The sequence below is a fragment of the Vipera berus genome, assembly GCF_964194415.1.
Source record: "Vipera berus genome assembly, chromosome: 11".
Lineage (NCBI taxonomy): Eukaryota > Metazoa > Chordata > Lepidosauria > Squamata > Viperidae > Vipera > Vipera berus.
In genome coordinates, this window is record NC_138214.1 from 15,537,963 (window position 1) to 15,562,287 (window position 24,325).

Below are 24,325 nucleotides of genomic sequence, written 5' to 3' on the forward strand. Positions count from 1 at the left end.
CTTTGAAGTCAAATCCATCTAATCAGCTCATTCTGAATGTGTTGGTTTATTTGCACTAATGTTTATGTGTGTGTTACAGTACGTTATTGCCTGCGCTATATATCCTATGTAATCCTGTATGCAATATAATATACTGCTCAAAAGAATAAAGGGAACACTTAAACAACACAATGTACTGTATTTAATAGTAGGATGTCTTATTTCGTGTTCCCTTTATTTTTTTTTGAGCAGTATAAAATATAAATACAAAATATAATACATAGATAACGTAACGTAACCTAATTCTCCTGCTTCAGCTGGACTAGAAGACCTCTAAGATCCCTTTCAGCTTCATTCTATTCTAATATAGATACAGTAAGATAATATTCTACTACGCTTGCAGAAGAGGGTTTAACCTCTAGGCCAGAGGGGGCGCTGGCTGGCCCTTGAAAGAGCCGGAAGCCCGTATCCTGAGGGCGATCTATGCATCGCGCCCACCGTCACCAACTTCCGCTTCCACTCCTGCCCACCGTCACCAACTTCCGCTTCCACTCCCGCCTCTCCTCCTCCCCGATTGGTTCCTTCCCTCCTCCTCCCCCCATCGGGATTGGCTACTTTCCCAAGCCTCCCGCCCCGCCTCAGCCCCGCCTCCTTCGGAGACTGCCGTCGCTGGCTCTGCTCCTCTCCGGCTTCGGGGCGGCGGTGGCCGGGCGCTCTTTGTGCGGAAAAGGCGGCGGCCGATCGGAAGGGGGAATCAGGCGAGGCAGGCACGTGCGGATGGGTGTGTGTGGCCAGGGAGGTGTTCCGTAAGGAGATGCGGGTTGGGTCTCTCCGGGCACGTGTGAAGGCGGTCCCTTGCGTGTTCGACACGGGTTTGTGTCTGCTGGGCATGCGTGGAATGCATCCTCATCCTTATCCGTAATAATAGTGTTTTCCAAATCTGGCCTCTTTTAAGATGGGCGGACTTCATCTCCCAGAATTCCCCAGCCAATAATGAAGGAAGGAAGGAAGGAATGAAAGAATGGACAAAATCTGACAGCGGGAATTCTGGGAGTTGAAGTCCGCCCATCTTAAAAGTGGCCAGATTTTTTTTCTTTTTTTGGGGGGTGGGGGGAGAAGAGGCTGCTCTTCCTCTCCTTTCATTGCTGCTGTCAGATTTTCTCCATTCTTTCATTCCTTCCTTCCTTCCTTCCTTCCCTCCTTCATTCATTACTGGCTGGGGAATTCTGGGAGTTGAAGTCCACCCATCTTAAAAGTGGCCAGATTTTTTTTCTTTTTTTGGGGGGGGTGGGGGGAGAAGAGGCTGCTCTTCCTCTCCTTTCATTGCTGCTGTCAGATTTTGTCCATTCTTTCATTCAGTCCTTCCTTCCTTCCCTCCTTCATTCATTACTGGCTGGGGAATTCTGGGAGTTGAGGACACATTGTTGGGAAAGGTGAGGGCGCTGATCATCAGCAAGACAGCACGGGGAAGTCTTGGTCAAGTTTTATTTTAAAGATTGCTCTTGGAGTTAAATACAGGTAGTCCTCAACCTACGACCACAATTGAGCCCAAAATTTCCACTGCTAAGCAAGACAGTCGTTAAGTGAGTTTTGCCCCATTTTGCAACCTTTCTTGACACAGTTGTTAAATGAACCACTGCCGTTGTTAAGTTAGTAAGATGGTTGTTACGTGAATCTGGCTTCCCCGTTGACTTTGCTTGTTGGAAGGTCACAAGAGGGAATCACGTGATCCCGGGGCACTGCAACCGTCATGAGTACACGCCAGTTGCCAAGCACCCGAATTTTGATCACATGACCCTGGGAGGATGCTGCAGCGGTTGCTAAGTGTGAAAAACGGTCATCGGTCACTTTTTCCAGCTCTATTGTAAGAAGTTCAAAAAGTCGTTAAACGAATGGGTGTAAGTGGAGGACTACTTGTAGAGCACTTGGGAATTAGGTGGTGGTGGGGTTTAATCTGTGGCTGGTTTGCTTCCTTTAGATCTGTAGCGCTGGATTCTGGGGAGCTGAAGAAGGGCGGGGCTACAGCAACATGGCCAGCAAGCCCAGAGATCCAAAGCCAGGATGGAAACTGGCAACCAAGGCATCTCAGCTGAAGAGACCGTGGAATGTGGTTCCTTGGCAGAGCAAGGCCGAGTGGGACCAAGTGATGGTGGGGCTGTACTGTGAGGACTGCCAGACACAACGAGATGCCCTGGACAGAGTGTCTGTCTGGAAGAGCAGGTGAGATGGAAGGCGGGCAGAAAACGGCGGCCACCATTGTGGGGTTTCTGTTCACTCAGCCCCCTAAGATACGTTAATGACCCATTAGTCACTTATGCATAGATAGATAGATAGATAGATAGATAGATAGATAGATAGATAGATAGATAGATAGATAGATGTAGAGAGAGAGATTAAACCAGGGGTCCCCTTCTGTGGACCGGCATCTGGCCACGGCATGCCAGCAACTGGTCCGTGCAAACCAGCGAAACCCCGGGATGCAGGCAGCACGTGAAACCACGTCCCCTCCAGTCCACGGAAAAACCTCTCTCCACGGAACCGGTCCCTGGTGCCCAAAAGTTTGGGGGCCACTGTATTAAAAATTGATCGAGATTAGGTTTCGTGATTAGCATTTTGTATGAACCCAGAACGTAGCTTAGTTCCTTAACGAAGTTAAGTGATGTGTACGAATACAACTGGTGTATCTGGGGAGCAAAGGAGAAGGAAGAGAGGGGAGGGGACCAGTTCATACCTCGCATTTACGAGAAGTCAATTTGAATGCAAATTTAGATGAAGATACGTTTTTGAGATAGCAGCCCGAATTCTGAATTAAAAACCCTCCCCACCCCTTTGTGCAGTTCTCTCTCCAAACTTTCTGTGCTGTTTTTTTTTTTTCAAACTTGGCAACATCTGGCTGGGGGATTGGGGGAGGTGAAGTCCACACAACTTAAAACTGCCAGGTTTGAAAAGCGCGGCTCTCGTACAATTATTCTTCAACGTTTCTATCCCATCTCCATCGGTATAGCTCTTACCCCACTTCTGAGCAATAGGTATTCAAGGGCTTATGTCGAAGTGATTTATCTGCCAGATTTTCAATTTTGTGAATACTTTCCCCTTAGAGGAGTCTTTACGTACTAATTTTGTGTTACAGAAAAATCCAGTGAATTTCTCATCCCTGCAGAGAACTTTGTTCAGCACTATTGTGGACCACTGGGCTCCCAAAAGGACGAGTGTGTCTTAGAATGCCTTTCTAAGAGAAGCAATGGGCATCATTCAGAGACACTTAACTTCTGCACTTGATGTTCTCCTTAAGGATGCTTGTAATCTTGAAAGGTGTTCTAGGTCTGCCATAAAAGGTACGTAACTCACTGGATCGGGAAGATCGTAACATTACTGTGTTTAACTCTGAAACTAGGTTTGGCTCCAAGATGCCTTTAGCTGTGGAATGCACTGCAGATCTGATCCGCTGTAAGCTCCTAGATGCCTCTGGAGTTCTGAAATCCCACGAATTGATCCTGACCTATGGCCTGGCACTGGTGAGGTAAGAGTTGTGAGAAAGAGGGAACAAGCTGCGGAGTAAGGTTTACCAGAGGGTCTAGGAAAGAGATAGAGTTTTATATATAGAGAGAGAGAATAAAGCTGGAAGGGACCTTGGAGGTTTTCTAGTCCAGCCCCCCCCCTTGCTTAAGCAGGAGAACCCATACCATCTCAGATAAGTGATTGTCTAGTCTTTTCTTAAAGATATCCAGTGATGGGGTGCCCACAATTTTTTGGGGGTAAGCTGTTCCACTGGTTGATTGTCCTCACTGTCAGGAAGTTTCTCCTTAATTCCAGGTTGCTTCTCTCTTTGATCAGCTTTCAACCATTGTTTCTCATCCTTCCCTCTGGTGCTTTGGAGAATAACTTGACCCCCCTCTTCTTTGTAGCAGCCCCTCAGACACTGGGACACTGCTATCATGTCTCCCCTATTTCTTCTTTCTTTAGACTGGCCAAACCCAAGTCCTGCAGCCGTTCTTCGTACATTTTGGCCTCCAGGCCTTTGATCATCTCAGTTGCTCTTCTCTGAATTTTTTCCAAACTCTCAACATCTTTTTTTCTGATAAGGTGACAAGAATTGGCTGCGGTATTCCAGGTGTGGTCTTACTAGGGCTTTGTAAAGCAGTGCTAGTACTTTGCGTGATTTTGATCCTATGCCTCTGTTTATGCAACCCAGGATTGTATTAGCTTTTTTGGTTGCTGCTGCACACTGCTGGCTCAGAGTCAAGTTGCATTTTTGCAGAAAGCTATTTTTTTTAACCTCTAATGAAAGCATCTTCTGAATGCTGAAGGTTTTTCTTTAAAGACGTAAAAACTTTGAGCAAAGAATGTCTTGAAAAATAACAGGAATCTACACGGGTTCTTCAAGCACAATCTTTTTCCTACTAGTAAATGTTGTTGACAATATACCCGAGTTTGTTGTTGACAATGAAGCAGTGTTTGTAGATATTCAATGAACCTGTGATCAATGTTTTTTTCTGCAGATGTTTACTTAGTTCAGATATCTTCAGATATCAAAGCTTTTTTTTTTTTACTTATAGCGTTGCCCTACTGAAGTGATAACAAACTCTTTCCGTAGATGTCCTGATCTCTCAGGATTAGAAGGAACAATGGGTAGTTTAAGAGATTCCAGCAAGCCATTAAACATTACTAGTTACTTAGCTGCAGTGAAACTTTTCTTTAGTCTGAGTTGGTCATATTTATAATGAGGACCCAGATTGTTGGGGGCAATAAGCTGACTTTGTAATAATGCCGCTTGGGGGGGGGGGCGAAAGCCCTAATAAGCAGGCATATACATAGAATGAAGGCTATTGCTAAGCACATTGATTTGTGCTTCTTAGATTGTAAGCCGCCCTGAGTCTTCGGAGAAGGGCAGGATATAAATGGGATTAAAATAAATAAAATAAAATAAATAATAAATAATGCTTGCTCAGATTAATACATGGAAAGCAGTTATTTTGGGTGTATTGATAAGTCTTATAACTGAAAGCATGCAGGTTTTCTTTTATGAGATCATTATGATTTTGAACAAACCAGTGTACCATACCTGAGGTTGCAGCTGAAGTGCTATTCTGAATTGCTCTGAATATTATTGCATTTGTACATTTGAACTTATCTTCCTTGGATCAAAAATTGTTCACGATGGCAATTCTGTTCCCGAAATCAAATGCAGATAACCTTAGCCCGCACTGCAATGGTTGCCACGAATAAGATCTGGAAAAGCAGAGATATTGATACGAAAAGCAGGCTAGTTGAAGCAATGGTCTTCCCTATAATGATGTATGGGTGTGAGAGTTGGGCACTGAGAATGGCTGATCGAAGAAGAACTGATGCCTTTGAATTGTAGGGCTGGCATAAATTATTGCATATACCATGGACAGCCAAAATAACGCAACAGAGGCACCGAATCATATAAAACCAGATATATCACTAGAAGCCAAATTAACAAGACTACGTCTGATTTACTTTTGAGGATGTCTTATGTGCAAATTCATTGGAGAAGTCAGTGATGCTAGGAATGGGTAGTAGATCCAAACAAAGGGGCAAGCAAAAAAACTCGCTGGCTTGACACATCAAAGCCGATACAAAGACGAGCATCCAACAGTTGAAAGAAGCTGTGCTTGACAGGCTGGCATGGAGACCACTTGCCTTTAAAGTCGCCAAGAATCGGAGATAACTGAATGGTTAAAACAACCGTAGAATAGAATAACAAGAGTTGGAAGGGACCTTGGAGGTCATCTAGTCCATCCCCCTGCTCAGGCAGGAAACCCTATACCATTTCAGACAAATGCCTGTCCAGTCTCTTCTTAAAAACCTCCAGTGTTGGAGCATTCACAGCTTCTGGAGGCAGGTTGTTCCACTGGTTAATTGTTCTCGCTGTCAGGAAATTCCTCCTTAGTTCTAGGTTGCTTCTCTCTTTGGTTAGTTTCCATCCGTTGCTTCTTGTCCTGCCTTCAGGGGCTTTGGAGAAAAGCTTGACTCCCTCTTCTTTGGGGCAGCCCCTGAGATATTGGAATACTGCCATCACGTCACTGATGCTTCTTGACTCTGGTTGGGTCACAAAAATATTTTTAAAAAAATGAATGGAAAGAAAGATTCAAAGATGACAAGAAGTGAATGAAAAAGAAACAAACCCATGCCATCCAGGGGTCTTCACTCTTGCCAAAGGCCTGGATAAAGAGCCAGGTCTTCAAGCCCCTTCAGAACACCAAAGAATGAGACCCTCCAGATCTTGGGGTGGGGGGAACCTTCATTCTAGAGGGCAGACATACTTCTGGGCTCCCAAGAGTTGACATTGTTTAATTGAAGGAACTTGGAGCATGCCAACCACACCCATTCAAACTGGCCAAGAAGCCACTGTGGGCAACTTGCAGCCCCTCAAGTAACTAGCTCCTACGTCATGGGTCATCTTCAACGGTCAATTTCAAGATAGTGGCTGAAGGCTGAAGGCCACTATCTGGGTCTGATTCAGGCTCAGATTATATTCTCAAAGCAAAATGGTTTTTTCCCTGAAATCATTCCACCCTTGCATCATCCACAGGTTTGTGAATCTCATCACGGAGCGGAGGCAGAAGATGGTTACCGTTCCACTGAGGCACCTAGCAAAAGAGGTAAAAGAGGTTTGAGTTTATTCCTTTAAAATAATTGCCCTCAGCAATGGTATTTCAATAAATTTCAAGCATATGTTGCTAAGATGCGCCGCTTCCACCTCTGATTTTCATGATCGTTTGTTTCCTGCTCCAAGCTGAACATCCCAACCTGGATTGTGGACCTCCGTCATGACTTGACCCACGGCACCCTTCCCCAGCTGGTGACCTGCCGAAAAGGTAAGAGCGTTATTTTTTTTTATTCTGATGGAAGTTATCATAGCGGAGCGGTGGTGAGAATGCAGTATTGCAGGCAAACTCTGCCCACTGCCAGCAGTTCGATCCTGACCGGCTCAAGGTTGACTCAGCCTTCCATCCTTCCGAGGCCACTAAAATGAGGTCCCAGATTGTTGGGGGCAAGAGGCTGACTCTGTAAACTGCTTAGAGAGGGCTGTAAAGCAGGGTGAAGCGGTATATAAGTCTAAGTGCTATTGCTATTGGTCGGGTAATTGCAAACAGCTAAGATCAAAGAGCACTGAGGACTCCACAGTTCAACCCGGACCTGCCTATAGGTAGTCTTTGACGTACGGCCACAATTGAGAAATGCAGAATGCTTCTCTCTGCTCCAGATAAGATTTCTCCAACCTGAGGTGTGGAATTGTACCTTTCAGCATGTCTTTGGAGCTCTCTGGGAAAAGCTGTTCCAGATCGTTTGCAGAGCTCCTGCAGTTTTTCTTTAAAAGCTGTAGTAGCTTTGTTGACTATGGGGGGAAAAGGTCCAGGTTTTTTTTTCCTTATAGTACCAAAAACGGGGTCTTTGCAAACGCTATTTACTTATTTGATTATTTTTCTCCTGCCTGTATTATTTTATAAGTTATTCAGAGCAGCAGACAGACATCATTCTCCTTTTTGGCCCCACGACGACAGCCTTTTGAGGTGGGCTGAGCTGAGAGAATGGCTGTCCCAAAGTCACCCACCCAGCTTGCGTGCCTAAGGCAGGACTAGAATTCAGAGTCTCCTGGTTTCTAGGCTGTGTCTAAATGTCTGTGGGGGTTCTCAGTCATCCTGGTCATAGTTCTCTCAAAGGGGCTTTTTCAAAAGGCAACTGGACTTTTTTTTTTCAAGAGGGAGGAGGAGGAGGGAGGAGGGAGGAGGAAGAAGAAGAAGAAGAAGAAGAAGAAGAAGAAGAGGAGGAGGAGGAGGAGGAGGAAGGGGAAGGGAAAGAAGGAGAAGGGAGGGGGAGGAGAAGAAGAAGAAGGGGAAGAAGGAAGAAGAAGAAGAAGAAGAAGAAGAAGAAGAAGAAGAAGAAGAAGAAGAAGAAGAAGAAGAAGAAGAAGAAGAAGAAGAAGAAGAAGAAGAAGGAGGAGGAGGTGATGATGATTAACATTTTGGTTCTTGGATGAGAAGCAGAACTTCTTTCTCCTCAAGGAAAGAAACAGTCCAGCTGCCTGTTAAAAAAGCTCCTCTGAGACAACTGTTGCCGTGTCTGTTTTGTAATGGTGCCATCCCTTCTTCTCTGCAGGTTGTGATACCGTACTGGACTGGCTTCGCCGCTCATATTGGAGCTGCCAGCTGGGCAATAGTTTAGTTGAAGAAGGTGGGGAGGAAACGGAAGAATCGTCAGACGCGGATGGCGAGGATGAGATGGACAGCAGTCCAGAAGATCCGGAGAAGACGCCAGATGAGCAGAAACACCAGGAACTCTGCGGTAGGTGTGTTCAGATCCGTCTGTTCTTGCTTTTTTCTGCACTTCCTGTGGTTTCTAAAGACTTCTCTTTTTTTCTCTCCCCAATTTCTCTCCCCCAGGAAAAGTCAGAGAAGTTTTGACCTCCTTTAGTAACCAGCAACTTGAGGTAAGCTCTGCAGATTCTTTATCAGACCGCCAATGTTTGTTTCCATTGGAAATTCTTAAAATGCTTAAACTGTAAGTGGGGGGGGGGAAAGTAAAGTATACATTCAAAATATTTTGCTTTGATTAAAATGTCCAGGTAGTTGTCGTCGTACGACCACAATTGTTGCTAAGCAAGACATTTCTTGAGTGAGTTTTGCCCCGTTTTACGACCTTTTTTGCCACAGTTGTTGAGCGAATCTTTTGTTAAGTGAATCTGGTGTATCCATTGACTTTGCCTGTCGGAAGGTCGCAAAAGGGGATCACGTGATCCCGGGACGCTGCACCCATCATGAATGTCGGTCAGTTGCCAAGCATCCGAATTTTGATCACCTGATCACGGGGATGCTGCAACGGTCGTAAGCGTGAAAAACGGTCGTAAGTAACTTTTTTCAGCGATTTATGTAACTTTGAACAGTCACTAAATGAACTGTTGTATGTTGAGGACTAACTGTAGTTCGGGCTTTCTGATGCAAGGACAAAGCAAAGTCTCCTCATTCATTCAACTCAACTTACAGCCGGTGGCTTAGCAACCATTCAAAATTCCAACCTACCTGAAAAGGGGGATTTACAACCTGGATCCGAAGTTCACACAAACCCACACACCCACGGTCCCATGACCGCACCTTGGGTGCTTAGCAACACAGCTGCCTATACGATCATTCCCATTCTTCTTCTGTTCTGTTCTGTTCCATTCCATTCCACTCCACTCTGTACACTGTTTTTATTCTCTCTGAACCAGTTTTATATTTATTTTCCATAGTATGTGTGCAGGTGGTGGATCCCTTTCGATTTCTTTAGCTCTTCCCATTGTCTTTTCTACCGCTAACCTGGTTTATCGTTGGAATCAATAGTTTTTCCATGTTGGTTGTTATATTGACTTGCATCATCTCCATAAGCCGGTTGGTTCAATTCACCTATTTATTTATTTATTTTATTAAATTTATATACCGCCCTTTCCCGAAGGACTCAGGGCGGTTTACAGGGCATTTAAAACAACCAATACAAAAGTTAAAAACAAATTTAAAAAGATTAAATCATCCCTAGAATTAAAAACCCCAGTTAAAAATTCTCAGCCTGGGCCGGAGAGCTCGAAGAGCCAGGTTTTCAGGTCCCGGCGAAATGTGCGGAGGTCGGGGGCAGCCCTAAGCTCCACGGGCAGCTGGTTCTAGAGGGCAGGCGCACCCACAGAGAAGGCCCTATCCCTGGGTGTTATCCGCCGACAATCTTTTACCGGCGGCACCCTGAGAAGACCCACCCTGTGGGTGCACACGGGACGAAGGGAGCTTGATGCCGGCAGCAGGTGTTCCCTCAGATATCCCGGACCCAAGCCATTTAGGGCTTTATAGGTCATCACCAGCACCTTGAATCTCACCCGGAGGGCAACCAGAAGCCAATGCAGCTCGCGGAGTAGAGGTGTTACATGGGAGTATCGGGAAACCCCCATCACAACTCGCGCGGCCGCATTCTGCACCAGTTGAAGCCTCCGGGTGGTCCTCAAGGGCAGCCCCATGTAGAGAGCGTTGCAGTAGTCTAACCAGGAGGTCACGAGCGCATGAGTGACTGTGCGTAGGGCATCTCGGTCCAGGTAGGGTCGCAACTGGCGCACCAGGCGAATCTGGGCAAAAGCCCCCCTGGCCACGGCTCCTAGAACATACAGCACTAGGCCCCAATCAAACTTACTGTGTTTTTTCATGCCTTCACCCAAGCTGTGAATCTAGCCAGTCCCCCTCCTTCATGGATGTGCTACTTCTTCATTCTTGCCTTAGGTCCTCCGGCAGCACCCAGATGTCAACCAAGCCTGCAATATTTGGAGCACAGCTACTTCAGAGGTGGAGTGGGTTGTGGCCCAGATGAAAGATTTATTACAAGAAAACAGGTACGTGGATTTCAGCTCCTAGAATTCCTGAGCCAGTCATAACAATCTCCCTTGTGGTTTGTTTGTTTTTTTAACATCCCTGCCAGTAAAAAAAAACCTACTGAAATAAGAAGAAAGTATCATTGTCTCATTGTGTCTTCTCCTTTTTTGCTGGGTTTTTTTTCCTTTCCTTTTTTTTTAAAAAAATATGAGATTCAGAGAGTGCTGACTTGAAACAGTAGTGGCTGTTTTATCCTGAAAGCTTAGATGTCCATATAAGAAGAAGTAGATTCCCATTTAAGGCTAGGGTTTTTTTCTTGGGGGGGGGGGTTTGCCTTATAAATACCTATTTCAGATTTTAGGATCAGTTGGAATGCACTTTGGAGCAATTCTCTGTGTAGTAGAAACGCAGCCAAACCATGTGCAGGGGTCACATCAATGAAATGGAAGAGAGCAGAGGAGGCAGTAGAAGCCCAGCCTCGTAAGACTGAACATGTCATTGAGTTTATCCACTTAACAATAACCACTTAATGTGGCACCTCTCATTGACTTTGTTTGTGGGAAGGTGATTGAACAGAAATGAATACCAAGTTACCAAATGCTTTAGCCATTGTCAATAAAAAAATTCCAAATTGTGACAATATCTAGCGACAGCAAAACAGAAGAGACAGGACTGGACAAGGTAACAAAATGCAAAGACCTGCAAATAGAAAGAGGTCAACTGTGGCAAAAAAAGCAATAGTGATAGGCGCCTTGGGTGCGATCCCAAAACATCTTGATCAACACTTGGACACTGTGGGCATTGACAAAATCACCATCAGTCAATTTCAAAAGGCAGCTTTACTTGCAACAGCTTACATCCTGTGACGGTACCTTTCATATCATTAAACAGCGACATCTGCCTATCTCAGGTCCTTGGGAAGGACTCCATAGAGGGACAGAAATCCGGTCTGAACATCTGGCTGATTGTGTAACAAGCCATAATAATAATGGGGGAGGGAGTCAAAAAGGGGCTTGTAGTTGGAAGATCCTGGACAATACTCACTGGAGTTTACAATTCCTGTAGGGAAGTTGTGGCTAAGACATTGCTTGAAGATGGCTTTCTTATTCCCACCGCCGACACTTTGCAGATCTTGAATATTCATCCTCAAGGTTGGTATACCGAGTTGCTTTTTTTCCCCCCTTGGTCGAACAAGCAAAGTTCTTCAACCATTGGCTGTTCATAATCTGTGCAGATTACCTGCACTGGATCCTGGCAATCGATTTAACTGTCTGTGCAGTGCTGCCATTCCATTCAAACACTCAAAGCGATTACTTGGTTAAGATAAAAACCAAAGCAACGAAACGTCAAATAGGTAGGATTTCCAGGGCTAAAAAGAGAGGTTTTCGCTGATTTTTCTAAAGATAAGGGTTTTAATTTTAATTTAATCAAATGAAACTGAACGCTGTTTACTACATGCCAGATCATCAAGACCCCGAAAAGTTTCTCTTGCAGATTTTAACTTTCAGGCAGAGAGAATCATTGGTCCCTTCGACAACATCTCAAATAATAGAAAGAAACCGTGATCTGTAGTGAAAAATGAGTTCCTCCGTGATCTGTAGTGAAAAATGATCAGTGAATATTTCCGAAATTTCAAGAGGACTGGGTACTGCGGTTCATATATAATACTCAGTTTTTACAATTATTTTTCTTCCCTGCTCCTCTTCTGCCTGGTGGTTCGGAGTGCAGAAACTCAGAAGTGGGATTTTAAAATCCCTCGAGCAGTTCTCCATTTCTGGCAGCTCCTGCTGAGAGGTCTGCACGCCAAAGATTTCACTCAGACTCTGCTGGAGAAAATGTTTAATGATTTGAAGGCCCATGCAAGGATCTGGTCACTTCGGTCTCAGTACCTCATCAACTGGATCACAAAAATTCTGAAGGCTAACTTGCGAGCTAGTAAGTATTGGGAGATGTTCGGACAAGATTGAAGATTTTCACTTGTCATTATTCTCTTTGTCAGTGTGGGGGCTGATGAAAAGCACAACTGGGGACTAGCCAAGTTTTCCCATAGGTTTTATTGAGATGGCCTTTCATGGAACCTCCGCAAAAGAAATACTGGAAAAGCTCAAAATTGCAACTGAGGCGTGAATACCAAGATGATTTTTATTATTATTATTATTATTATTATTATTATTATTATTATTATTATTATTATTATTATTATTATTATTATTATTATTATTACTACTACTATTATTATTATTATTATTATGCATGGCAGCTAATTTGGAAAAATCATTAGCAGAAAAACAGGTTGCGTGATGCTCCGGTGAAAGGTTTTGTGTTCTGCAAAAAAAATTATCCTCACTTATCAAATGAATGAAAATACTAAAACTGAAAGTAAATTGTAATTTAGCAAAGATGTAAGATACCATCCTTACCAGGACAGGAATCGAGCAAAGGGTGCATTAAGCACCAGTACATTTTGTGAATGTGTTTGTGGTATTATTATTTTTTTATCACATTTGTGGAGCAGGCTGTGTTCCGAAAGAAAGTTTGTCTTGAAGAGGCAAAAGAAGTCGACAACAGCTTGCCAGATTTCGTTGTGACCACCAACCGGCCTGTCCTTTGCCCACTGATTCACCATGTTAAGAGAGCAAAGAAAATGGGTGAGCCTATTGGCCAGCCATGTACTTTGCAATGTATCCTTTTCATTCTTTGGGTTCCAGATAACTTTGCAGAATGAAAAAAAGCCTTCACCGGAGCATCACGCAACCTGTTTTTCAGCTGATGGTTTGGGTTTTTTTCCAAATTAACTGCTGTGTTTTTTAAAAAAAATATAAATTGGGCATTGACGCCTGAGTTGCAATTGTGTTAGTTAAAGCTGTCCAACTCGTCCGCTTCCTGATTGCTGCTTTGGCAATATTATACAGGTAGTCTTCGATTTACAACAGTTCAAATCAGTGACTGTTTTGAAGTTACAGTGGCACTGGGGGAAAAAAAGTGACTGTGCCTTTTTCTCACCACTTTAACAACCTTTGCAACCTTGCCATGGTCTCGTGATCAAAATTCGGACGCTCGGCAAGTGACTCGTATTTATGACGGCTGCAGCATCCTTGGGGGCTCACGTGATCCCCTTTCGCGACCTCCTGACAAGCAAAGTCCGGGGGGGAAGGCAGATTCGCTTAACAAACTGGGTTACTAACCTAACAACTGCAGTGATTCACTTAACAACCGTGGCAAGAAAGGTCGTAAAATGGGGCAAAACTCACTGAACAAATGTCTCACTTAGCAACAGGAACTTTGGGCTCAGTTGTGGTCGTACATTTGAGGACTACCTGCACACACCAAGAGAGAGCAGGTTGAACATTGAACGTGCTTTGGGAAGCATCCGTAGTTGTTCAGCCTAAGCTGCCAAGCCGTAAAGAGCGATCATCTGTTTGTATCACAACGAAAGTTGGACTTTGACAGCACTAGATTGAAGTGTTGGAAGTCTAGGGTAGTTCAGTATGTTGTTGCCCACAACTCGCCCAGTGCGGTTGTGTTGTGTGAACCTTAAGCAACAGCCATGATTAACTGAACAGATCCTTACCGAAGCATGCAAGTGAATGTGGAGATTCTCAGTCGAGACGGTCCTGGATTTTCAGCAGGCAACTGGACTTGGTTTTTCCTTGAAGACGTTTCGCTTCTCATCCAAGAAGCTTCTTCAGTTCTGACCGAATGGTGGGCAACGGAAGGATTTGTATTCCTTGCTGCTAACGACCAGATGACTTCGAGGGATACAAATCTTTCCATTCCCCACCATTCGGTCAGAGCTGAAGAAGCTTCTGGGATGAGAAGCGAGACGTCTTCAAGGAAAAACAAAAGTTAAGTCCAGTGGTCTTTTGGGGGGGGGGGGAAAGACAGCTAAAATGACGAACAGAGAAGCTAAAAGGTTCAAAATTGGAGCTTCAGAACTGATGGAAGTTAATTCAAGTGCGCGGCAGGAATGCCAGACTGGACATGGATCCAGTGCGTCAGCTTTGGTCCAGTGACCTGCTGTCTTCTCCTTGCCCTGCTCTCATTTTATGGGCAGGACTGGGGTTCAAACGTGGGAATTGACCCCGTGCCACCCGAGAACGCAACTGTGTTTGCGACATGTGTGTTTCTCCTCTCATCTTTTCCCAAGTTTGGTAGTGAGAACCTACCTTCCTGGGTTTTTCTCCCCCCCCCCCTTTCTTTCTTCCTGTGATTCTGGATTAAGAAAAGAAGTTAAGGTCTTCCAAAGCCCAGAAGAAACGAAGATGCCTGCGATTGTTTCACCGCCATATTTCATTACAGTGGTTGAAGCTCCTCAGAGATTGCCTGGATGCGCCGTGCTGGGCAAGTCCTCACCTCCTGCATCTGTAAGTCCATGCGTGGGGTGGGTCTGGGGCCACAAAGTGGGCTTCATGGGTCTGGGGCAGGGGAGAGTGAGAGTGAGAGGAAGTCAAGCTCTGGGCCTCAGTTGCCTTTCACCGTTTCAGAGGCCCAAATTGAAATCCGGAAAGCCTTTTAAAAAGGCTCATTTTCGGGAGTCCATCAGAGGAGTTTCAGTCAATCAGTACTTCACAATTTTATTTTTATTTTTTTCAGTCGTTGGGCCACTAAAAAAGGGTTCAGAAAGTTACGACACTGGAAAAAGTTGACTTATGACTGTTTTTCACGCTTACGGCCATTGCATCCTGAGGATCACGTGATCAGAATTCAGACGCTTGGCAACTGATTCGTATTTATGATGGTTGCAGGGTCCTGGGATCTCGTGATCCCCTTTAAGCGGCCTTTCGACAAGCAACGGGGAAGCCAGATCCACTTAACAACCGTGTTGCTAGCTTAACGGCTGCAATGATTCCCTTAGCAACTGTGGCGAGAAAGGTTGTAAAATGAGGCAAAACTCACTTATTAACAAAGGTTTCACTTAGCGGCATAAATTTTCAGCTCAATGGTGGTCATAAGTCAAGGACTACCTGTACAGATCGGGTGTCCATGAAATCCCGCACAGTTTTGAATCCTAATAATAATAATAATGAAGTTGGAAGGGACCTTGGAGGTCATCTAGTCCAAACCCCCTGCTCAGGCAGGAAACCCTATGCCATTTCAGACAAATGGCTGTCCAGTCTCTTAAAAACTTCCAGTGTTGGAGCATTCACAACTTCTAGAGGCAGGTTGTTTCACTGATTAATTGTTCTAACTGTCAGGGAATTTCTCCCAAGTTCTAAGGTTGCTTCTCTCCTTGATTAGTTTCCATCCGTTGCTTCTTGTCCTGCCCTTCAGGCGCTTTGGAGAATAGCTTGACTCCCTCTTCTTTGGAGCAGCCCCTGAGATACTGGAACACTGCTAGCATATCACCCCTCGTCCTTCTCTTGATTAAACTAGACATACCCAATTCTGGAAGGGGACGCGGTGGCTCAGTGGGTTAGGACGCTGAGCTTGTCGATCAGAAGGTCGGCAGTTTGGCGGGTCGAATCCCGAGTGCCGCGTAACAGAGTGAGCGCCTGTTACGCGTCCCAGCTTCTGCCAACCTAGCAGTTCGAAAGCACGTAAAATGCAAGTAGAAAAATAGGGACCACTCCGGTGGGAAGGTAACAGCGTTCCGTGCGCCTCTGGCGCCTAGTCATGCCAGCCACATGACCACGGAGACGTCCTCGGACAAGCGCTGGCTCTTTGGCTTTGAAACGGAAATGAGCACCGGCCCCTAGAGTCGGAAACGACTAGCACGCATGTGCGGGGGAACCTTTACCTTACCCAATTCTGTGCAAAGTATTTGGATGCAGACAGCTTTATTTCCCCGGCCCCTCCGAAAGCAATCTTCTTTGGCTTTTCTGCCCTTTCCCTTTTTTCGCTTGCCAGGATTCTGTTGAGCATGGAGCCCCCCTTGCCGGCTGAGGCTCAAAAGAAGCTCCTCTACCTGACCTCCATTTACACCCAAGAAGATGGCTCCTTCCCCACCTCTGGCTTCACCCCGGACATTTGCAAGCAGCCCATTTACACCGTGGAGAGCTTGCTGAAGCTCAATGCCGCTGCCGCCCACAAATTCTTGAAGAAAGCAGGGCGGACGGAGGTGTTGCCGGGAGCGGTTAAAGAGAAAGGGTTGGCTGGGGAGGAGGAGGAGGAAGAAGAGATGGACGCTCAGCCATCGTCACAGGAAGAGCCTCTTTTCCTGGAAGACCCAGCGGCTTTGGCTGAAAGACAGAAGGCCCTGGAGGGTGGGGTCTGGCAAGTCGGCTCAGGTAAAACCTGGCTTCTAATCCGTTGGACTTGGCAAATTTGGCACGCTGGGGGCAAGAAATTGGGCTGAGCGCTGCCTAGTTTTATCTCTGAATGCCTTGGGTAATCCTGTGGTTGGAAGGAGCGGAACTGGAGGAATGGTAGGAGGAAAGGAACCTAAAGAGTTTAGATGATGATAATAATAATAAGTGTCTTTGGGTAGTGAGATACCTCTTCTCATAGCACCGTTCTACAGACTAGAGCAGGCATGTCCAACCTCTGCACAGGAGCTTCTGAACAGCGTTAAGCCACAAGTCTCCATGATTAGTAGAGCTGAACAAAGTAAGCCATAACTGGTGTGAAGTTAGAGGGGAGCAGAGTTTCTACTCTGTTCAGTGGATTCTTAGGAGGTAAAGCAACATGGGTGAGTAAGCCTTTCCTTCCTTCCTTCCCTCCTTTTCTTTTTTTTTCTTTTTTCCATTTTTCTTTTTCTTTTCTTTTCTTCTTTCTTTTCTTGACCCTTCCCATCCTCTTAAGACAGTTCCCCAACCTTTCCAGGTTGGGGGCCCAAAGCAGGGGGAAAGGGGGGGGTGACTTTTGCGGGCGGGGCAGGCGCATGTGTGCGTGTGCTTGTGACGTTCGCGGTCACGCTCGTGCTAGCGGGGCCACAAATGCCTCACGGCACGGCTCACATGAGCGGGGCCGTGCATGCAGGTGCAGACGCGCACACGCTGGCCAGCCACTCACGCAGCCTGGTGGCAATTAGGATCTAAGATCTAAACGGCTATTGGACAAAAGGAGCTTGGGGGTGTGCCACTGATAACTTCCTATTGCTATGATCTCTCTTGGGCAGTTACACCTTTAGGTTTGCCAGGTGGTGGGACAGCCTACGGTGGATCGCCCATGCTCCTAACCGTATCTAGAAAACCTACCGTCAGTTCAGGCTTATCCCCAATTAGGTTACTTGCAGGGCATCCAGCTGCCTCTGCTTCTCCTGCAACATCCAGCATAGTTGGCATGCTTTGGGTTCTTCTCTCAAATAAGTCACCGAGTGGGACCCAGGCGGTTTAGCTTCTCTGTTGAGGACCTGCCGTGTGGAACATCACGTTCAGGTGTCTGTGACTCCTCCTGTCCTTCCACACTGGGCACCCCATGGATTAGATCAGACATGTCAAACACAAGGCCCGGGGGCCAGATCCGGCCCACGAAGTGGTTTCATGTGGCCCACAAAGCCATCCTGGAAACAGTGAGGGAACGGCCCCCACTGCCTTGGCCCTGGCCCAGAGACCCTCCTCCTGCCAGAGACCCTCAGATCTGTCCCACTCCTGCCCAGGCCCCCATAGGCACCCTTGATGCCAACGATGTAGAGCTGACCACGCCCACCCAGTAGGCCATATGCACTCTAGCCACGCCCGCCCAGTAGGCCACGCCCACCCTGGCCACACCCACCCGGCCCCTTGAGGGCAACTGCAATGCTGATGCAGCCCTCAGTGAAATTGAGTTTGACACCCCATGGATTAGATTGAAAAGGTTTGGTTCCAAGACGGGACCAAAGAGCAGAAGACCGAGGTGCCCTCAAGCAGCCTTTCCCAATTTCCAGTTGGTATCAAAGCACTCTGGGAGTTGAAGTCCACAGGTCTAAAAGTGGCCACGTTTGGACCCCCCTGCTCTAGATTGTTCCCTTTTGGCTCAGCGCAGTGTTTGTATTCGGCGCCTGTGAGCTCTACCCATCGTTGGCTGTGCTTGATCTTGCTGAAGTCTATCCCATTCTCCCCCCTACAGTTGAAGTGAAATGGAGACATTTTCCCATGGGAAAAGTACCCGATCAAACGGATGATCCCGATACCCTGCTAGTGGATAACTATACCACGATGTCGGCTCTCGATCAGCTGGAGAACGGAGACAGGAAAAATCCCAACAACATGTGAGTATTGTCCTAGAGTTGGGGAAATGTCTATTGTTGGAGAAGAGTTAATGATACCTCTTGGAGAACAAAGGAGGTAGCTGAAGAATAGTGATGAATGAGGAAGGCCTGCCCTTTAATATTTGAGATGTCTCTAAGGCAATCGGGGGTGCGAGACGATATTCCAGGGGGTGCGAAAAATTGGGTTTTCAAAATTATAGCGTATATGCGTAACTCGTTGCCGTCATTTCAAACTTTTGTTAAGGGGTGCGCGAATATATCAGAAGCGGTCTAGGGGTGTGAGGTATACAAAAGGTTGGGGGCCTCTGCTCTAAGGGCTACTGTTAAAAACAAAATGGGGAGAAATATAATTACATGCTGAGCTGCTCAATCAGAGGCACAGATAGTCCTTGACTTACAACCGTTTGTTTAGTGAAGTTACAATGGTACTGAAAAGTGACTTATGATCCCTTTTCACAGTTATGACCAGCATCCCTATGGTCATGTGATCAAAATTCAGACACTTGGCAACTGACTCATATTTATGACGATTGCCATATCCCGGGGTCTTGTGACGACCTTTTGAGACCTTCTGACAAGCCACGTCAGTGGGGAAGCCAGATTCATTTTGCAACTGTGCTACTAACTCAACAACAATCATTGCAGCGATTCACTTAACAATTGTGGCAAAGAAGGTTGTAAAATGGAGCAAAACTCACTTAACAAGTGTCTCGCTTAGCAAGAGAAATTTGGGGCTCAGTTGCAGTTGTTAAGTCGAGGATTACCTGTAAAAGCCTAAATACTCTTGCTGTATCTATGGGCCGTTTTCAGATGCAATTCTCTTCGTCCATTTGTGTTCTCTTCTTTCCCTTCACCATCATCTGCCTTGAGGTTTTATTTGAATTCTTAGCAGCATTTGCTCTCGCAAACAAGCAGAAGTGCACCGGCCTCACAATGGGGAGGTGTGGGTTGTGAGTAAGAAAAGGAGGTGATTCTGACATTGCAGTCCTGCTCAGAGAGCAGATTTCCTTCTGAGCAGGCAGGGGGCGTCTCCTGTCAGATGTTAGTCCTGGAGTTTGCACCAGCTGCTGAAGGGCAGAGAGAGAAACTGACTGGGGCTAACGTCTGTTTTCTACATCTCCTTTTGCAAGCCAGAAAGGAAGAACTTGACTGACGTACAGGATGCACCTTTTTTCTGGGAGAAGTTGAGGTTGGACTGCAACGTTTTTCGAATAGGCGTAAAGTTCAGAGCAGGGCACTTGCCTGGTTTCCTCTGCACCACTTATTCTCCAAGAGTGTGAAGTCCATTTTGTGTAACGTAACATCTAGTGTCGGTTATATGTTGGTTACACCTCTTTATGCCTGTACAGGTAGTCCTCGACTTACAACATTTGTTTAGCGACCATTCAGTTACAACAGTACTGTCCATTTTGTGTAACGTAACATCTAGTGTTGGTTATATGGACGCCTCTTTATGTCTGTACAGGTAGTCCTCGACTTACAACGTTTAGAAACCATTCAGTTACAACAGCACTGTCCATTTTGTGTAACGTAACATCTAGTGTTGGTTATATGGACACCTCTTTGTCAGGAAGCTTGGATGACAGGAGCGAATGGGTCAGTTCCATTATATTTCACGTGCCCCTTCCATCTCCTGGAGGAGATGGTGTTCCTTTTTGCCAGTCTTTGCCGCATGATGTGACCACACTTGGTGAAGTAATTGTGTGCCTTGGTTCTTGCACCTCATTGTTGTCCTGTTCTTTTTCCTACAGCTCATCAGAGTGGTCTGGTTTTCTTACGGCAGGACTCTTATGGACCCAGAGTGAGCTTCATAAATTAAAGAGTGGGATCCAGCTTTTTTGAGCGGGAGATTCTGCGCCAATGATACAACACAATGAGAGGTTTTCCTTGCCACTCGAGGAAGAATGCTGTGCCTGCTCTTTGCAAGTTCTTTGGGGGCGTTGCAGCTACTCCTCCATCGTAAATCGTTCCTCCTGGACATTTAAAGGGAAGCATTTAAGGCACACTTAATCCACACAACAGATCTACCCATTGCTTCAATTCATTTTTGTATTTTAATAAAATAATTAAATGTTTTAATATTTTTAATAGGTGCTTTTTATTTGTTTACTTTTTTAAAAAAAGAGCATGTGATCCATAAATTTGTATGGTGCATCATTGTTGCTATGTTAGGTTCTCTTAAGATTTTAAGAAAACATCTTTAAAATATATACATCTTTATTTGTCCCAGATCTGGATTTTGGAACACACATAAGCTTATTGCGAAGCCATCTGCGAGACCGCAAGAGGGTTTTCGCTTTGTTATTTTACAAAGAGGAAACAAAACAAGCTGTTTTAGAGACTGAGCCAGTGGGTCATTTATTGAATACACATTAATACCCGCATATAAAGCATCTCTACAAAGGGTGTTACACAGCAACTGGAACAATTCCAACGGTAGGGAAAAGTCCTAAGATAAGGATTGAATAAACATTCTTACCCAGACTGGTCCCTAGGAAACTTAAAAGTTCAAGCAGGCTAGATTGGTAAGCAGGCTAAATGCTTGTTAGCATCCTCAAAAGACTCTGCAAGAACAAAAGCACAGACACGGAGGAGAAGCAGCAACCTGGGAAAGACGATAAAACAGACGCCACCCAACAACAAACACTATTTATTCAAAGATTGTGTTAGGGCTCTTGCAAAGCTACGCAAGGTAGTTTACTTACTAACTGGAGGGCAATGTGCCAAGCATTCAGCAGTAGGCACTTGCGCTGTTTGCTCGCCCTGATTTGGCGGCTCAGACTACAGCATTAAGTCAAGATGGCCATCTGTCAACAGAGCCACAAAAACCTCCCCTCGAGAGCGCCTGCACACAGATGGATGCTACTGGCAGAGGGGAAGAGGCATTTTAACGCAGTGGCAACAAGTGTATTCGCTCTGTGGTCAGTGACCGCCAGAAAGCAACCGAGATAACTTCAGGCCAAGTTAGGAGCATCCCTGGTTTGATAAGGAGATACTTTACAACCAACTGCATGCAAATATATGTCGATGCAATATGCAAAAACGTGAATTGTCTTGTAAAGGGGGGAAAAATGGAAGCTGGTGCTTTGGGGCTTATCATGACCGTTTTGAGTTTAAAAAAACATACTTTCTTAAAAAGAAAGGCCTCGCCCATCAATGCATACATACAGCTACAGATAAAAGCACTGCAGATTATAGTATTCACAAGACACGCAGGTCAGCCCTGACCCAGAGCTAGTGATCTGTTCTGGTGCCTACGTTCCTATTCCCTTATTCTGTTCTCTAAAGAAGTGGTCGGGGCTACCACTTGCGGGATATACACTCTGCTCCTTGCACTTACAAAAGCTATTGTCACATCTGTCACTGCAGGGATGGACAACTTCATCGCCTGTGGCCTTCATCTCCCTGGAGGAATTCTGGGAGTTGAAGTCCACAAGTCATAAAGTTGCCATAGTTGCCCACCCCTATCTTATTGGATCAGGGCAATTAAAGTATATCTTCATTCTTTGTCATTGAGACTTACCTTATATTTGGGTCAACAGAAAAAAACCCAAAGATTTTTTTTATATAATATATATATATATATTATATACACACACATATTTTTAGGGGGAACAATTAAAGAGTAATGTGTAATTCTATCAATGCAAAAAGTAAAATATTGTAAATATTACAATGGGGCTAACAGTAGTTAGAAGCTATACAAGCAAAAAAAAACTAAATATTTACAAAATCACTGAAGCTCACATTTCAAAATTATTTCATATCCCCCAGTTCTCAGTAGCTAAGCAAACAGTATTAAGCATTGATATAACAATGTATTACAGAAAATTCAAATGCAAATAAATACTTTATAGGATGGGGTTTTCTGGATTTTCAAGATTGATAAAGATACTTTACTGATACACAAATAAATAAATAAATACTGTGCTCTCAAAAAGAGCATTTAAAAGCAAAATGTATTTACAATATAGGCAGTTGTGATTTTTATATATATATATACCATCCCTTCTATATAAGAAGAAAATCAGCATTGAGAGACAAAGGCAGTGAAATGTCAGTCTGGAACTGGTATTGAAAAAGTCCAGACAGAAAGAAGTAAATTGGTTTAACAAATGTTACAACAGTTTCAGAGAAAAATAATTAGCAGCAAAAAAAACCAGATACTACTTTAAAATTGCCATTCTCTCCTCGCTTTTACAGAGTAGATTTCGAAATCATTTTTTTTTTACAAAAAGGGAATTCCTTCTCTGAGGAAAAAAGGTGCTACAGATAGTATACAACTTCCTCTCCATAGCATTTTCCCAAGAAAGCACACAAGAGACTTGTAACATTTTAATATATTGCTAACAATATGTAGTATATAATATATAGCTTTTACTGACAGTAAAATATCTTCATCCTTAATTTTTTTTAAAAAATTCATGCAGTAGCTTTTTTCAGCATTCAGTGTGCTGAAACAGTCTGCTAGAATTGTGTACAAGATTACGATAGGGGTAAAATGGAAAACACCTATTTTATACATATAGAAACTGAATTGCATGCAAAAAAATTGTGAGCACACAAAATTTCACACCAAACTGAAAAGCCATACTTCTGTAATTATCCTGTTAAAAACAAAAGCAGATGTATAGCAGTTTTACTGTCAATAGCCATGTATAAATATGAACATCAGCCTTATTAACACAAGTATTTTACAAAAAAAAATCTCTGCAAGACTATTAATAAATAGACAATGTATAATTTATGCAGCATAATGCTCTTAAAATGCACACACATTAGCGGTGCACATTATAGTAATAAAACGGAATTCAAAATCTGCCTTTTATTTTGTTTTCCATAAACTGTTAAGTGCCCATTTTAAATAAAAAGATTTATAATCCTCCATGAGCTACTCCCCTTTGACACACAGTGTCACAAACATAGTGATGAAAGTACAATATTGAGCTAATCTAGAGATGGCTTTTATACATTTTTTTTATACAATCAAGAAAGATACAATTTGTATCAACAAACAAAAAGTCGTTTCTGGTTATTTGAGGTGTTGCTCTCAGCTACTTTTAAAAGAGAAGAAATCTCAAAAAAAAATATGGGGTTTTGTCCTCATTGATAAAGGGGGGGTCTAGATAACTCCTTCACAACTAAGGGGCTAAAAATTGCAAAGAATATTCAGATTATGCAGAGTAAAGCAAAGAGCAAATCTGCATTTTTCTTCGGCGCTTCTTAAAAGCGCCAAGATAAAACTGGGAATGCTGGGGGTTTGCCTTGCAGTCAACTCAGCGTGGTGCACCTTTCAAACACAATCCAATCGGCAGCCCACAACAGGCAAAGCCACCGGTGTGCCAGCAGCAAGTTGAAAAAAGCCGCACCACGACAAATGCAGGGGTCACATCAGGTGATCCACCAACATTTCCCTACGGGGAAACAAAGCCCGTCTTTAAAATCAGCCTTTTTCAATATGTTCCGCAGCAATCTCAAAAATCTAAACAAGTTCTTTCTTGTTAGTATGACTGCACAATTATGCTCGTTATGGACACTGAGATAGAATCACCACCTCGCCATTTAGTGACATCATCTCTGTCTGGCGCCACCCTGAATATCCTACCGGATGCCAAAGAGAAATAAATCAGGCAGCCATTCTGGGCATCGTTGGGAATTCTTCCAGCAACGTGAAACACCCTTCGGACTAGCCCTCGCGACCCCGCAATCCTCTGGGCCTGAAAACAAAAATTCAGAAAGCAGCTTGCAAGCCATTCTCAAAACACCAGAAACAACCCTGACGGCAGCCTCGCGTTCCACGTGTTTCCTAGTCAGAAACATTTAGGCAATGTCACACCTTCTCATGAAGAAACCCAAGGCCAGTAACTCG

General features: G+C 44.6%; 1 protein-coding gene across 2 annotated transcripts; it reads left to right on the forward strand.

The window, feature by feature from the left end:
• Positions 1–653: 653 nt before the first annotated feature.
• Positions 654–20,539, forward strand: LAS1L (LAS1 like ribosome biogenesis factor). 2 transcript variants are annotated; one of them, XM_081336693.1, is made up of 14 exons: positions 654–746; positions 1,958–2,199; positions 3,374–3,499; positions 6,536–6,605; positions 6,740–6,821; positions 8,104–8,289; positions 8,388–8,434; positions 10,239–10,348; positions 11,394–11,479; positions 12,057–12,263; positions 14,551–14,692; positions 16,176–16,555; positions 18,315–18,456; positions 20,208–20,539. In XM_081336693.1, the coding sequence occupies exons 2-14, from the start codon at positions 2,009–2,011 to the stop codon at positions 20,296–20,298; spliced, it is 1,860 nt and encodes a 619-aa protein (XP_081192819.1). In that variant the 5' UTR covers positions 654–746; positions 1,958–2,008; the 3' UTR covers positions 20,299–20,539. The 2 variants fall into 2 exon arrangements, with proteins under 2 accessions (XP_081192819.1, XP_081192820.1); XM_081336694.1 differs by lacking the exons at positions 10,239–10,348; positions 11,394–11,479; positions 12,057–12,263 and having other exon boundaries at positions 14,628–14,692.
• The last annotated feature ends 3,786 nt before the right edge of the window (positions 20,540–24,325 follow it).